This window comes from Mytilus trossulus, chromosome 13, assembly GCF_036588685.1.
Source record: "Mytilus trossulus isolate FHL-02 chromosome 13, PNRI_Mtr1.1.1.hap1, whole genome shotgun sequence".
Classification (NCBI taxonomy): Eukaryota; Metazoa; Mollusca; class Bivalvia; order Mytilida; family Mytilidae; genus Mytilus; species Mytilus trossulus.
Genome location: NC_086385.1, coordinates 43,832,607 through 43,846,762, shown reverse-complemented (window position 1 = coordinate 43,846,762; position 14,156 = coordinate 43,832,607). Strand labels below are relative to the sequence as shown.

Genomic DNA, 14,156 nt, shown 5'->3' with positions numbered 1-14,156 from the left:
TGAAATTGATACATCGTGTGTTGTCTTCCATACAAAAGATATGCATTCGGATATCCTCGGATAGTTTTATCAAAATCCAAGCACTACGAAAAACGGAAGCAACACAATCAAATCGTAAAAACACAAAAAGCACAAAAGTCACACACAGAAAGTAAGGTGCATATACATGAATATTGCTAAACATTGATGATTCAGTGATTTTACGCACTCGAGAATCTTAGTTATGTTGCATTATTGGAAATGAAAGAATAACAAAAGTCCAAACGTCTGTTGTGATCGCATGCAAGACGTTTCGGCCACATTCTACCAGTTCGACCACGGTCGTTTCGGTCATTGCCTTTTCCATTAAGGGAGCTATCTTATGATTTTTAGGGGGCGGGACTGATTATGAAACTTGAAAAAAGTCCTCAGTCCGGGGAATTTATACTGAATTTGATTATTTGTGATTTGAACAAGATAATTATTTATGTATTAAAAATAGAATTTTTGTCTTAAATTTTGATTTTTTTATTTTACTAAAATTTGCAAACACATAGGTTTAGTTTATATGGGGACTAAGTCCGCAATAACAGTAGAAAAATGAATAAAAAAAAAAATCTGGAAAATTTATCGAAATTTTCATTGTAATAATGAACTCAAAATCGTTCAATTTTTTTTTTATGTCATGTTTTGAATTCCTGCATCTGCGCAGAAATCTACAATGTACTTCCTTTTTACGGTCCTGTTTGTATGAAACTTTGAGTAAAATATATATTTATCAGTCTAGTATTAAATAGGACATGTAGGAAGGAATGCTACTCCAATTTCATTTTTAATAATTCCTTGATATGAAAAAACATTACCTGATGATAGCGTTTCTTTGTTTACCTTGCATATGACGTCATAACATAAATAATTTCACAACTAAAATCCTTAACAACAGAACAAAAATCGGACACATTATGGTATTTCCGTTTCTTTTATTTAGAAATATTTAAGACATTTAAGTTACAAAAAAAATATTTATACAGACTCTGTCCCCATTTACAGGTTATGCCTGCCTCATAGTTTATTACTTGGTATTATCATTAACTGAAAAAAAAAAAATCAAAACTTTTGGACATGTTGGAGCTTTCCATGAATTCAGTGGTTGTCGTTTTTCGTTATTTTTTTTTATTTAAATAAGGCTGCTAGTTTTCTTGTTTGAATTGTTTTTACATTGTCATATCAGCTAGGGCCTTTTATAGCTGACTATGGGGTATGGGCTTTGCTCATTTTTGAAGACCGTGTGGTTACCTATAGTTGTTAATCATGTTAATATCTGTGCCATTTTGGTCTCTTGTGGACAGTTGTCTCAATCCTACCACATCTTCTTTTTTATATTTTGGCTATTTTTAAGTAGAAAGTGTATACCTTATAATGAATGGTTTACGTAATGAAATGATTCTTTCTTCATTGACTTTTCCTTGCATTGCAGTAGCAGATCCATAACTTCTTAAAAAAGGGGGAGGAGCACTGACTGTCATAAGTGGCAGCCTGTTAGTCATGTTTCAGCAATTCCCTTTATGATAAAAAAAAATCCCCATTTTTAATTAAACATGTTAAACAAGGTTAAAAGAAATGAAATTATTAATTAACCGAACAAGATATGATCTTTAATTCTAGTTATCTAAAAAGTGCACAGGATTAAAGTATTGTTATTCTTTCCATCATGCTCATACTAATTATTACTATCATCACGATCATCATGATCATGACTATATCCCTCCATTCATTTTTAGTTGCATAGTGCAGAAAATCCTTTACCAAGTGTTTTACCAAGAGAAAAAAAGAACGGTCAACAAACAAATTAAAAACAACCTTACTTATTTATTCACCTGTATCTACATGTACATTGTAGCTATCTAGAAGTATGAAAGTTTTGAAAGTGCAGAAAATTTGTTTGCATATATATATATAAGATCATTAAATGTTCAGACTTGTACTATTTGTGGTGCTCACAAACTTCAAGCTAAAAAAGAAAAGCTTTTGAACAGTGACCTATAGTTGTTAATTTCTGTGTCATTTTGGTCTCTTGTGGAGAGTTGTCTTATTGGCAATCATGCCACATCTTCGTTTTTATAATTTGATAGCACTGTTGATTTAATATCTTAATTTTTTTAAATCCATATTTTTACCTGATTATCATGATTATATATAAATGTCTTTTATTTTTTTCATATTTTAATTTCAAAATCTTTCAGAATTTTAGAAAATAGCAGAGAATTATGGATGCTGAGGAAAAGAAAAGGATTAAAGAAATTATGAGAGATAAAGAGTAAGATACAAATAAGAAATTTCTTGTGAAATTGTCTTTGAAATGTCTTAATGTATATGACATTATTCAACATTTACATCATGTACATGTATAGCTTATTATCCCTATTCTATTTACGAAAAAATTTCCTTTGATCTTACTGACTGTTAATTTCCTTTCTCAGTGGAGTTGACTGATATGAAAATTATCGTTAGAAACTAAGGGGTCATGTGGCATTGCTAATGAAATTGACAATGTTGTCATAGGTAAAATAGCGATAATTATAGATTATCGTTGATTATCTCAACGAGATTGATTTTCTCGCTTGAGCTGGTACGTTGTCAATTTCAATGTCAATATCCTTAGCAACGCCATGTGGCCTCCTTAGTTTCTAGCGATATTTTTTCCATATCAAGCAAGAAGCATGATATGAAAATTATCACAAAAAAGATCAAAGGAAAAATGCACAAAATAGCGATAAACAGATCATATTTGGTCATCTCAACTTACCAGCTCAAGCAAGTAAACATATCTTGTTCAGATGATTAAAGATAGATATAGGAAGATTTGGTGTGAGTGCCAATGAGACAACTCTCCATCCAAATAACAATTTTTTAAAAAGTAAACCATTATAGGTCAAAGTACAGCCTTCAACACGGAGCCTTGGCTCACACCGAACAACAAGCTATAAAGGGCCCAAAAAATTACTAGTGTAAAACCATTCAAACAGGAAAACCAACGGTCTAATTGATAATCTATAAGTTTCATGTACAAATGTATAAAAGGTCCATATGTTATACATGTATGTCTAATCACACTAATTGGATGAGAGGTCTACTAAGTCTAAGGCACTGGAAACAGTGCAGGCCTAGCTGCCAATTAGGTGTTACTCAGATTATATACACAAGTGTGGAAGTCCTGCTTACAGATTTCAAATATTATACAGAATAACTTTTGGCTTATATGGTGAAGTTGTGCATGTAACAATGGTTAAACTATTATGACACATCATGGCCTTCCAAAATAAAAATAAAACATGTCAATTATAAAATGCCTATACATTTGATTGAAATAATCTCTTTTTACCACTGAAAATCTTATTTATGCAGTACAATTTCTCAAAATTACTGGTGGCCTCAGTATTCACTAGCTTGTAAACCTTGAGGTTGTGAGTTTAAACCTCCTTGTGTGGGTGCACTCGACCCCAATCTTATTTTTCTAGGATTGTCAGTTCATCTATCGAAGGTCTGTGGTTTTCTCTGGGACTCCAGCTTCTTCCACAAATAAAAAAAAATGGCTGCCACAAAATAGCCCAAAAGTAGTGCTTAAAAGTGGTGTTAAAACACAAAAAAATCAAAAATCAAATCAATATTACGACAGAATTTTTAAAGAGAGTGTTCCACTTTGTATAAGTAGTGTTTGTTGACAGTATTTGAAGTTAAAAATATTTATTACAAATATTACAATGAAAATAAATTATATTTTTGTTTCTTTTTAGTAAAACAGAAGAAAAGTTACAATGGATGTACAAGGGAGACAGGCCAGAAATGGAGGAATATCTACTTGGAAAAAGAATAGACAGGCACATTGAAAAAGATGACAAACCTCCTGGTTAGGGTTTACTATGAATTCATTTATTTTAGTGGGTATCAATTTTCGTGGATAAATGAAAAGTTGCATTTTCGTGGATATTTGATTTCGTGGTTTTAACAATCCCTGCATACAAACCATATGCAATCTTTGTGATTCCTTGGATAGTTAAATTAGTGGTTCACTTTTACCCACGAAACCCATCAAAAATTGGTATGCAACGAATGATAATGAGTCCACAGTACTCATGGTACTGTTTCTAAAAATTTTATATCCTGCTTACTGCATTAATGTTGATTTTTTTTCATGGTTACAAATTTTCAAAAAAATAATTGAAAACAGATACAATGTAGGTCAATATTGTATTCAAAGAAAGAAAGAACTTAATAATTTGCCTTTTATTTTTTGATAGCATAAACTGCTGGTAGCTTATATTGATATAATTTATTTTCTTGTTTGAAATTTCCTATAATTTGATATAGATGCACACAAAACATTTGGAATTAAAACCATATCTTCATGATCTTCTTGTAATTACAAGCTCCTGCAGATTTGGTAGACTACTAAGGACAATGAGTTTCAAATTTATTCAATTAAGGAAGTTGGCTGCTCAGTTTCAAAATAAATAATTTTCCTTAACACTAGTATATACATGTATTGATAGGGAATTACTGTAAACCAACTTATTTTCCCAGATACTTTATTTTGCGTTTTACCCTTTCTTGCCCCTTTCGCGGCTATTTAATTTCGCGATTTTCTGATTGACTTGATGTAGTTAAATAAGGAATGATCAAAGTTTTACATATTCACGACGATTTATATTTGAGTTTTTTTTCTACTCGCGAAAGTCGCAAAAATAAATCGTTCACGAAAATAAGTTGGTTTACAGTAAATGAGAAATAAAAAAAGGTAATAAAATATAGGGGTCAATGTGCTTGTTTTCGAGATATTACCCATTGAAATTTGGTGGGAACATGTTCTCTGCTGCTTTTTCATAGCTTTATCATTGACCAGTCATGCCAGTTAAAGTTCTCAAAACTATTAAAAAATAAATAAGATTTGATAAAACTTTTACAAATGGCTTATAATTATACATGTAAAAGATTTATAAAAAGAAAGATGGGCAAAAAATTTTAAGGCATTCAAATGGATAAAACCAGAGGATTTTGAAAATCTGACAAAAATTCCTCAACATGACAAGCAAACATCCTTATATTTTTATATAATTTTTATGTTTATTATTTTATTTGCAGATGATGTTGCAATATTTGCTGAGCGTATACAAGCTAACATTGCTTTGGACATGGCTGCTAAGGCGAGAGAAGATCCATTGTTTGCAATCAGGTTGGTAAAAAGCGGTTCAAAGCTAAAATGCATATATGTAAATAATTGTACTACTAACAAAAAAAGAACAAAGCTTTAATGTACCCCGGTTTGCATGTATTTAATATTTCCAAGGGGCATAACGCTTTTTTAAAATGTGGATCATCTACCATTATAGCAATTGTTCGAGATACTGCTGATATTACCAATAGAAAAAGTATTATAAAAATACAGGAAGAATTATCCCTGTGAGAGGTAATTTTCCAAAAATTTAATATAAATTTCCAAAGGGACCTAAGAGGCCATTTTCCATAAATTTAATATTTCAAAGGGACCTAACTCTTTTAAAAAAATATCAGTAATTCTGAAGATTCTTTTTAAAATGGAACAATAGCTGCAAAGGAGCTAACTATTAACACAAAAAAAAAGAGTTGCAGGGTAGATAACTGTTAACATAAAAAATCTTGTATATTATACTGCATTTTGTTTTGTTTAATGTCAATTTAAATCTTTAATTAGAATGTCTGTATGATGTTTCTGTAAAATGTTTCTATTATATTGAAGTTCCTATGAATATGTTTTGTAAAAAGTAAAACCGCATACTTTAAATATTGAAAGCATATTTTCAAATAAATGTAACAATTCTGTAAATTAGAATAAACAAAAATATATTTTGTAAATTGTTATTAAGTTTTTTTCCCATTGTTAAACATCAATATAATAGATGGATGCAAACATTTATGAATTTACAGTATTGGCTTTAAGTTAGTATGTCCTTTTCAGGCAAAAAGAAGAAGATGTGAAGAGAAGACTTTTAGACAATCCAGTGAAAATGAAAAGATTACAGAAACAGGTATGACGTTAAACAGGATTTCTGAAGGAAAAATTAGTTATTGATTTAGGGATCCATAGCTTTTCAAATTTAAAAATGTTGTTACTGATGACTAAATGGGCATGATGGAGATACATTTATTGCTGAATATTAATGATTTTCACTTTCACTTTTCATGAGTTATTGTTCTTGAAAGATTGAAAAATGGTCTTTCCAATCATGTTCATGATTTAACTCATGAACTGTTCAATCATAGCTTTTCAAATTTAAGCATGTTGTTACTGATGAAAAAATTGAGGTCCAGTTCAATATTGATGATTTTCACTTTTACCTTTTAGGAGTTAAATTGAAAATTGCCAGGACACAAATAAATATTAAAAAATCTGGTTTGTTGTCACTCTGACCATCTGACAGTCTCTTATCACAAGGATGATATTTAAGATTTCTAATTGTAAATGTCTCTCTTTAAAGCTTGAAGATAGAAAGAAGAAATCTAAAAAGACAGACAAATCAGATTCTGATGATGAACTGATCAGCATGTATTTATCAATTCTCAGTCAGAAAGAAAAATCTCACAAGAAGAAGAAAAAGCATAAAAAGAACAGTAGTGATGATTCAGAAGAAGAAGATTCTTCATCAAGACATTCTAAAAAACACAAACATAAGCACAGCAAGGACCATGATCAATATGATAGAAAACACAGACATGATTCAGACTCAGAGGAATGTTCAACCAAAAGAATGAAATACAAAGAAGAAACACATAAACATTCAAAAAGTGATAGAAAAGATGACAGAAGAAAAGACAAAGATAGAAAGTCAGAAAGCAGGAAACATAGACATGATTCATCAGATGATGACCATTATCATAAAAGAAAACAAAGACATGACTCTTCAGATGAAGATTCATCAAGATTTTCTCATCATCGTCATAACAAAGCTGAACCGCACAGAGACAGTTATAAACATGAAAAACATACAAAAGACAATGAATTCAGTCACAGACAAAAAGATAATACAGACAGACATAAAAAACATAAAGGTCAGGATAAGGTTAGAGATTCAGAATCTGAAGAAGAGCCAATCAGAAAGCGACATGATTCTGGTTCAGAAGAGGAGAAAGTTGTGCCTGTTGCAAGAAAATATGGACTTATAGTAAGTGGAGTAAGGGGAAATTTAAAAGTGTTTGTGTTCTTACAAATATATTCCAAAATAGTATAAACAAAAATGTGAAACTCCAAGGTAAATTAAAAAATTAGGAGAGGCAATAAAACCTGATAAAATCAATTGATTTCCTTTATCATTATCAATCAGCAGACAAATTGAAAAAAAACAACTGTAATATTCCTGACTTTGTACTGGCATTTTGTAACGAACATGGGGGTTATACCTGGCTGCATTGTTTTATAGCTAGGTAAACTTTCCACTTATATGATAATTGTTTAGTTCTGTTATACTGAAAATATTTGTTGAGCAATGATAACTCTCAAACAGGCATAATTGGTCAATGTGACAATAATGAGGATACAGCAACGAACATGACCAAAACTGTGTGAACAGACATCATAAATATACATCACATCTGGTTTTAAAATTCAAACAAACATACAAATAAATATAACAAAGAGGCCATCAAAAGATTTGTTGTATTTGATAGTATATGCAGTATATACATATTCATGAGAGAAGTGTGTTCAAATGAGTCTTTCAATCTGTTTAAAAGGCATTGATTTTTCAATTCAAAACTAATTTAGTAATAACAAGTAGAGTCACAGCAATTTCTTTATTTGTTTTCTGAAAGCACATTTTAAAGTCTATCTGCTTATATTTTGTTTAGTTTCCTTTTTATTTAAACTGGTCTTTTTCTCCATGTACAAGTATTATCCTCAAAACATCTGATAATTTTGCTCCAACAGTAGCTTGAATAAAATGTTTAATGATATGATTTAAGAAACTGAAGCAGACACCAGATGATGAAGCAGCTAAAAGAAAGAGATCAAGATCTCCAAAGACGCACAGATCCAGATCACCAGTGCAGAAACCAAAATCAACATATAATAAAGCTGATTTTAAACCAAGGTATGTTCACTAATACATTTTTCATATCTCTTCACTAGGAAGAATTTTTTAAATGTGGTGGTCCTATGGTTTTGACCACCAAAATTTTGAAAATTTGGTAAGGAACAGACACAATTTTGGTATTTTGCACTCAAAATAGAATTTTGGGGACCCTCAGATTTTCTTCCAAGAACCAACAGAAAATATTTTAAGAATTCTGACTGGGATATTGATATTATGTCTGACCCAATCGGTTATTCATTTCAATAGTGGAATTTCCATCATATGATGGATTGTGGTTAATTGCATTTTTTTTAACATCAACATCAAATTAAAGTTTCACCATTAGCATGATTAGTGAGATGTTCATTGTTTAATAGTTGATGGCCACGTCAACAATTGTTAAGGTTTCTGCCTGACTCTGTCTGATGAGAACCACTTGTAATACATCAATGATACAAAAAATTAAGATGCCTTACAATCAGTACATATCTGTTCGTTGACTATTTCCAGGACCTGACCCCTAGTTCATGGGCCAGCTAAGGTCCAGTTACTTTGAATTAATAAGAAATGTCCTTCAGATTGTCTTTTTTTAATTTTTCTGCCAATAGGCAAGATATATGATATTATCTCGAGCTCTGTTTCAACAGTTTATTACTTTAACAGACTTTGGTACTTGCCATAACACATTTGCCTTTGGCTGCACCTCAGGCACAGATGGCTAATTTTGCCCATAACTAAGCCAATATGAAATGCAATAACATTGATACTCAAACTAAAACTTATTTTAAAGTTATTGCATGAATATTTTGTAACAATTGAAAAATAAAGTGGAAGAGAGAAGTCAAATGTAATGACTAAAAGCAAAAAAAAAGAAAAATAACAGTCTTCAAAACATAAGCTACATATATAATTATACACCACAAAAAAGGGTTCCCACCTAGGGGCATAATGTTTTTAATGCCCCGCGCCTACGATAGTAGAGGGACATTTTGTTTTCTGGTCTGTGCGTCAGTTTGTTCGTCCGTCTGTCTGTCTGTCCCGCTTCAGGTTAAAGTTTTTGGTCAAGGTAGTTTTTGATGAAGTTGAAGTCTAGTCGACTTCAAACTTTTTTGTGTATTGTTATGCGTTTACTTTTCTACATTGGCTAGAGGTGTAGGGGGAGGGTTGAGATTTCACAAACATGTTTAACCCCGCCTCATTTTTTTGTGCCTGTCCCGAGTCAGGAGCCTCTGGCCTTTGTAAGTCTTGTATTATTTTAATTTTAGTTTCTTGTGTACAATTTGGAAATAAGAATGGCGTTCATTATCACTGAATTAGTATATATTTGTTTAGGGGCCAGTTGAAGACCTGTTGGTGACCTTCTGTGTTAGTTTTTGGAAAGATTAGAACTTGTTCTAAATCTTTACTTAGGCACCACCCTCCTTAACAACAGGACAGGTTAGCTACTGTTACTAAATGTATTCACACTAAAATATAGTTCCCTATAGTTCTCATGTATGTGCACATAATACACAAATAAACTGAAAAAACTGGGTACATTATTGGAGCAGTTCATTTAAGAATGTATGTCATTAAGGTGTGTTGATGTGCAAGCTTTTTTAAAAACATTTTGATTAGGTAAGTGGGTATTGATTCAACTAGTATGATTGACAACTGTCATTTTCACTAAACAATCAGAGACAAGGTGGATCTTTAATTACAATGCCCCACCTCTTAAGATGCCAATCAAATTGACCACATTACCTATCAACCTCAGTCTTACATAATTATACAGATCATTCCAATATGCATCTAATTCTTAATACACAAGTATTTGACCTCATAATTGATTACACAAATGTGTGTATTATTTGTTTGATATTTATAAGGATGATAGATTTATTAATTGCCAGTTACTTTTGATCTACATTACATAAAGTAATTCTGTAAATTATATCTGAAAGATAAATGATTAATGGATTAACATGATCTTAAAAAAATGAAATATGAATATAAATGTGAATATAAATATGAATATATAAAAGGTATTCAAGTATGGCCTATAATTTACTTGATAAATTTCCAATAATCATCTGTAATTGATCAACAATTTAGATTATTTCACTTTTTTTTTTATCAGGAATTGGCTTGAAACAGTTTTAAAATTCATAAACTTGTAATTATAACAAACCATTGTTCATTAGATTATTTATTTTCCATCAATCATTATGTCTTTTTAAGTCATTTGAATTTTTATTAGAAGTAAATATATATTTTTGCAATCAAGAAAGATTCCACATTTTAATAAAATTATTTTTTTTGATTAGTTTATGTTAAAAAATAAAATTGAAAATGCCCTGTGTTGAAAAATACATGCAAATTTGATCAAAAGGCATTTTAAAACTTTTAATTTTCAATGCTATTTAACCTCTGTTTCAACTAACAAAATGCCCCAAAACAACATTTTTAGATTATTTTTGTTGGCACTTTAAAGCTTTTAGCTGTTGGTCTAAATTTATGCCTTACAAGGATATTTGGTAACATTTACAAGAAGAATTTTTGCATTTTTTTGTTTTTTTGAAACATGTTCAGAACCAGCAATGATAATTTCGATTAGATATAAACTGAAGTTTAAATAAAATGGTGCAAATTTAATAGAGAACCATATTATTTGATTTGAGCTCATTTATCCTCATACTGGAAAAGCAAGTTTCCTTCTAAAGACCTAAATGCAATTTTCAGCAATAGTGTTTTATAAATGTTCATTTTCCCCACCATATCTTAATATGAAATAATTCAAACTACTGTTCTAATCTTTCCATGAGTGATATCCATCACTTTGATTTTCTATGGCCAGGTTGTTGTCTCTTTGACACATTCCCCATTTCCATTCTCAATTTTGTTTGTACACATGTTCCCTATGATATGATCTTTCTAATTTTAATGCCAAATTAGATTTTTTACCCTAATTTCATGGTCCATCGAACATAGAAAATGATAGTGCAAGTGGGGCATTTGTGTACTGGGGACACATTCTTGTTGGTCTCTTTATTCATTCATCAGTCTATTCATAGAAAATGATAGTACGAGTGAGGCATCTGTGTAATATGGACACATTCTTATTTATCACAGTGATGCATGACCTACTTTTTTGATTTTTATGTTTAGAAAACTTACAGAAGAAGAGAAGAAGAAAAAGTTAGAGGAAATGATGGATAATGTTAAATGGAGAGATGATAATAGAACGAAGAACGTGAAGAGATATAATGAGGACGAGAAAAGAGAAAAGGAAGAAAGATCAAAAACGCATGAAAAAGGATTCTTAAAGTAAGTGATATATTGCCTGAATTGAATTTGGATGGTGTTTCTTCAATTGTTCTTGAGTTATGTCCCTTTATAAATGGAATAGTTGCTGAATTTGCAGTTTTTGCATGTAGTGTCAAATAAAACAAAGTTTCAATAGGTTTGAATTGGTACATAAACTCTTACTTATTTACAAACTGAACAAATTCTACTTTTATTTTTAGCTCACCTGGCCCAAAGGGCCAAGTGAGCTTTTCTCATCACTTGTCGTCCGTCGTCCATCAAAGTCGTCGTACGTCGTCGTTAACTTTTACAAAAATCTTCTCCTCTGAAACTACTGGGCCAAATTAAACCAAACTTTGCCACAATCATCATTGGGGTATCTAGTTTAAAAAATGTGTGGCGTGACCCGCCAAACCAACCAAGATGGCCGTCATGGCTAAAAATAGAACATAGGGGTAAAATGCAGTTTTTGGCTTTAACTCAAAAACCAAAGCATTTAGAGCAAATCTGACATGGGTCAAATTGTTTATCAGGTCAAGATCCATCTGCCTTGAAATTTTCAGATGAATCAGAGAACCCGTTGTTGGGTTGCTGCCCCTGAATTGGTAATTTTAAGGAAATTTTGCTGTTTTTGGTTATTATATTGAATATTATTATAGATAGAGATATACTGTAAACAGCAATAATATTCAGCAAAGTAAGATTTACAAATAAGTCAACATGACCAAAATGGTCAATTGACCCCTTTAGGAGTTATTGCCCTTTATAGTCAATTTTTAACCATTTTTCGTAAATTTTATATATCTTTTACAAAAATCTTCTCCTCTGAAACTGCTGGGCCAAATTAAACCAAACTTGGCCACAATCATCTTTGGGGTATCTTGTTTAAAAAAATGTGTGGCATGACCCGCCAAACCAACCAAGATGGCCACCATGGCTAAAAATAGAACATAGGGGTAAAATGCAGTTTTTGGCTTATAACTCAAAAATCAAAGCATTTAGAGCAAATCTGACATGGTGTAAAAATGTTTATCAGGTCAAGATCTATCTGCCCTGAAATTTTCAGATGAATCAGAGAACCCGTTGTTGGGTTGCTGCACCTGAATTGGTAATTTTAAGGAAATTTTGCTGTTTTTGGTTATTATATTGAATATTATTATAGATAGAGATATACTGTAAACAGCAATAATGTTCAGCAAAGTAAGATTTACAAATAAGTCAACATGACCAAAATGGTCAATTGACCCCTTTAGGAGTAATTGCCCTTTATAGTCAATTTTTAACCATTTTTCGTAAATTTTATATATCTTTTACAAAAATCTTCTCCTCTGAAACTGCTGGGCCAAATTAAACCAAACTTGGCCACAATCATCTTTGGGGTATCTTGTTTATAAAATGTGTGGAGTGACCCCCCAAACCAACTCAAGATGGCTGCCATGGCTAAAAATAGAACATAGGGGTAAAACAAAATTTTTTGGCCTATAACTCAAAAACCAAAGCATTTAGAGTAAATCTGAGATCTATTTGCCCTGAAATTTACAAATGAATCAGAGAACCTGTTGTTGGGTTGCTGTCCCTGAATTGTTAATTTTAAGAAAATTTTGCTGTTTTTGGTTATTATCTTGAATATTATTATAGATAGAGATAAACTATAAACAGCAATAATGTTCAGCAAAGTAAGATTTACAAATAAGTCAACATGACCCAAATGTTAATTGACCCCCTAAGGAGTTATTGTCTTTTAAAGTCAATTTTAAACAATTTTCATAAAATTTTTAAATTTTACTACCGGTAACTTTTTCCACAAACTACTGGACCAAGTTCATTATAGATAGTGATAATTGTAAGCAGCAAGAATGTTCAGTAAAGTAAGATGTACAAACATATCACCATCAACAAAACACAATTTTGTCATGAATCCATCTGCTTCCTTTGTTTAATATTCACAAAGACCAAGGTGAGCGACACAGGCTCTTTAGAGCCTCTAGTTTCATCATGCTGTAGTAGAGAGGGCATTAAGTTTTACCCTTGTTTCCACTTGACGTTAAGCAACCATGAATCAATCTTTTAATTTTTTATTAAAACAAATACTTATTTCTTTGCTTTGTAGGTTTACATTCTAACTGTTTTTCTAATTGTTTGCTTAATTTAGTAAACAATTTTGTTTTATGTTCCAGCTCAATGATGTCCACTCATGCAGAACAGAGTTCAGTAGAAGATAGAATAAAAAGAAACAGATATAATTTACAGAGGACAAAAGCAGAAATGGACAAAAATTTCTTAAAGAAATAGTATAAATAAAGTTATTTTACCCTAATGAAATTTGTAATGAATGTAAATATACATGTATATTATATTTTCTTTCTAGTTTTAATATTCACAACTTATATATAGAAACAGGATGATTTATAACGTGCTTGGATGTCACACTATTATTTATTTGTCTTTTTGTTGCTGTCTCATATCTCCTTTAGTCATATGATTTAGTTCAAAATTTCAATTATTTCTTTCTGATTGCTCATAAAATTCCTCTTTTATTAATGGAATCATATATGAAATTTTAGTCTTAATCATAGCTTATACAAAAGTGGCACTAGCTACCAGATATATAAAAAAATCCAAAATATGATTATTTTTGTTTCATCAATAATGAAAGTGAAAAAGTTAAATAATGTTCACTTTTAGCAGCTAGTATGGTTAAATTTGGTTAAAATAAGCTAAGAAACATTGAATCCATATTCATGTGAACTTCAATTTAACCCCTTAGTCATAGATGGATAATGCATGCAT

At 31.0% G+C, this 14,156-nt stretch overlaps 1 protein-coding gene across 2 annotated transcripts; it reads left to right on the top strand.

The window, feature by feature from the left end:
* The first annotated feature begins 54 nt into the window (after window positions 1-54).
* LOC134694574 (uncharacterized) lies at window positions 55-13,715 on the top strand. Of its 2 annotated transcripts, none has more exons than XM_063555590.1 (9): window positions 55-151; window positions 2,223-2,296; window positions 3,774-3,886; window positions 5,119-5,209; window positions 5,972-6,041; window positions 6,492-7,175; window positions 7,972-8,099; window positions 11,229-11,387; window positions 13,544-13,715. In XM_063555590.1, the coding sequence occupies exons 2-9, from the start codon at window positions 2,247-2,249 to the stop codon at window positions 13,656-13,658; spliced, it is 1,410 nt and encodes a 469-aa protein (XP_063411660.1). In that variant the 5' UTR covers window positions 55-151; window positions 2,223-2,246; the 3' UTR covers window positions 13,659-13,715. The 2 variants fall into 2 exon arrangements, with proteins under 2 accessions (XP_063411660.1, XP_063411659.1); XM_063555589.1 differs by having other exon boundaries at window positions 56-156.
* Window positions 13,716-14,156: the final 441 nt, after the last annotated feature.

Bases quoted from the DNA above. Each gene is read 5' to 3' on its own strand.
- LOC134694574 (XM_063555590.1), top strand. From the start codon at position 2,247: ATGGATGCTGAGGAAAAGAAAAGGATTAAAGAAATTATGAGAGATAAA. The intron at 3,887-5,118 runs GTTAGGGTTTAC...TTTTATTTGCAG, and splicing joins AAAAGATGACAAACCTCCTG to ATGATGTTGCAATATTTGCT. The intron at 11,388-13,543 runs GTAAGTGATATA...TTTATGTTCCAG, and splicing joins CATGAAAAAGGATTCTTAAA to CTCAATGATGTCCACTCATG.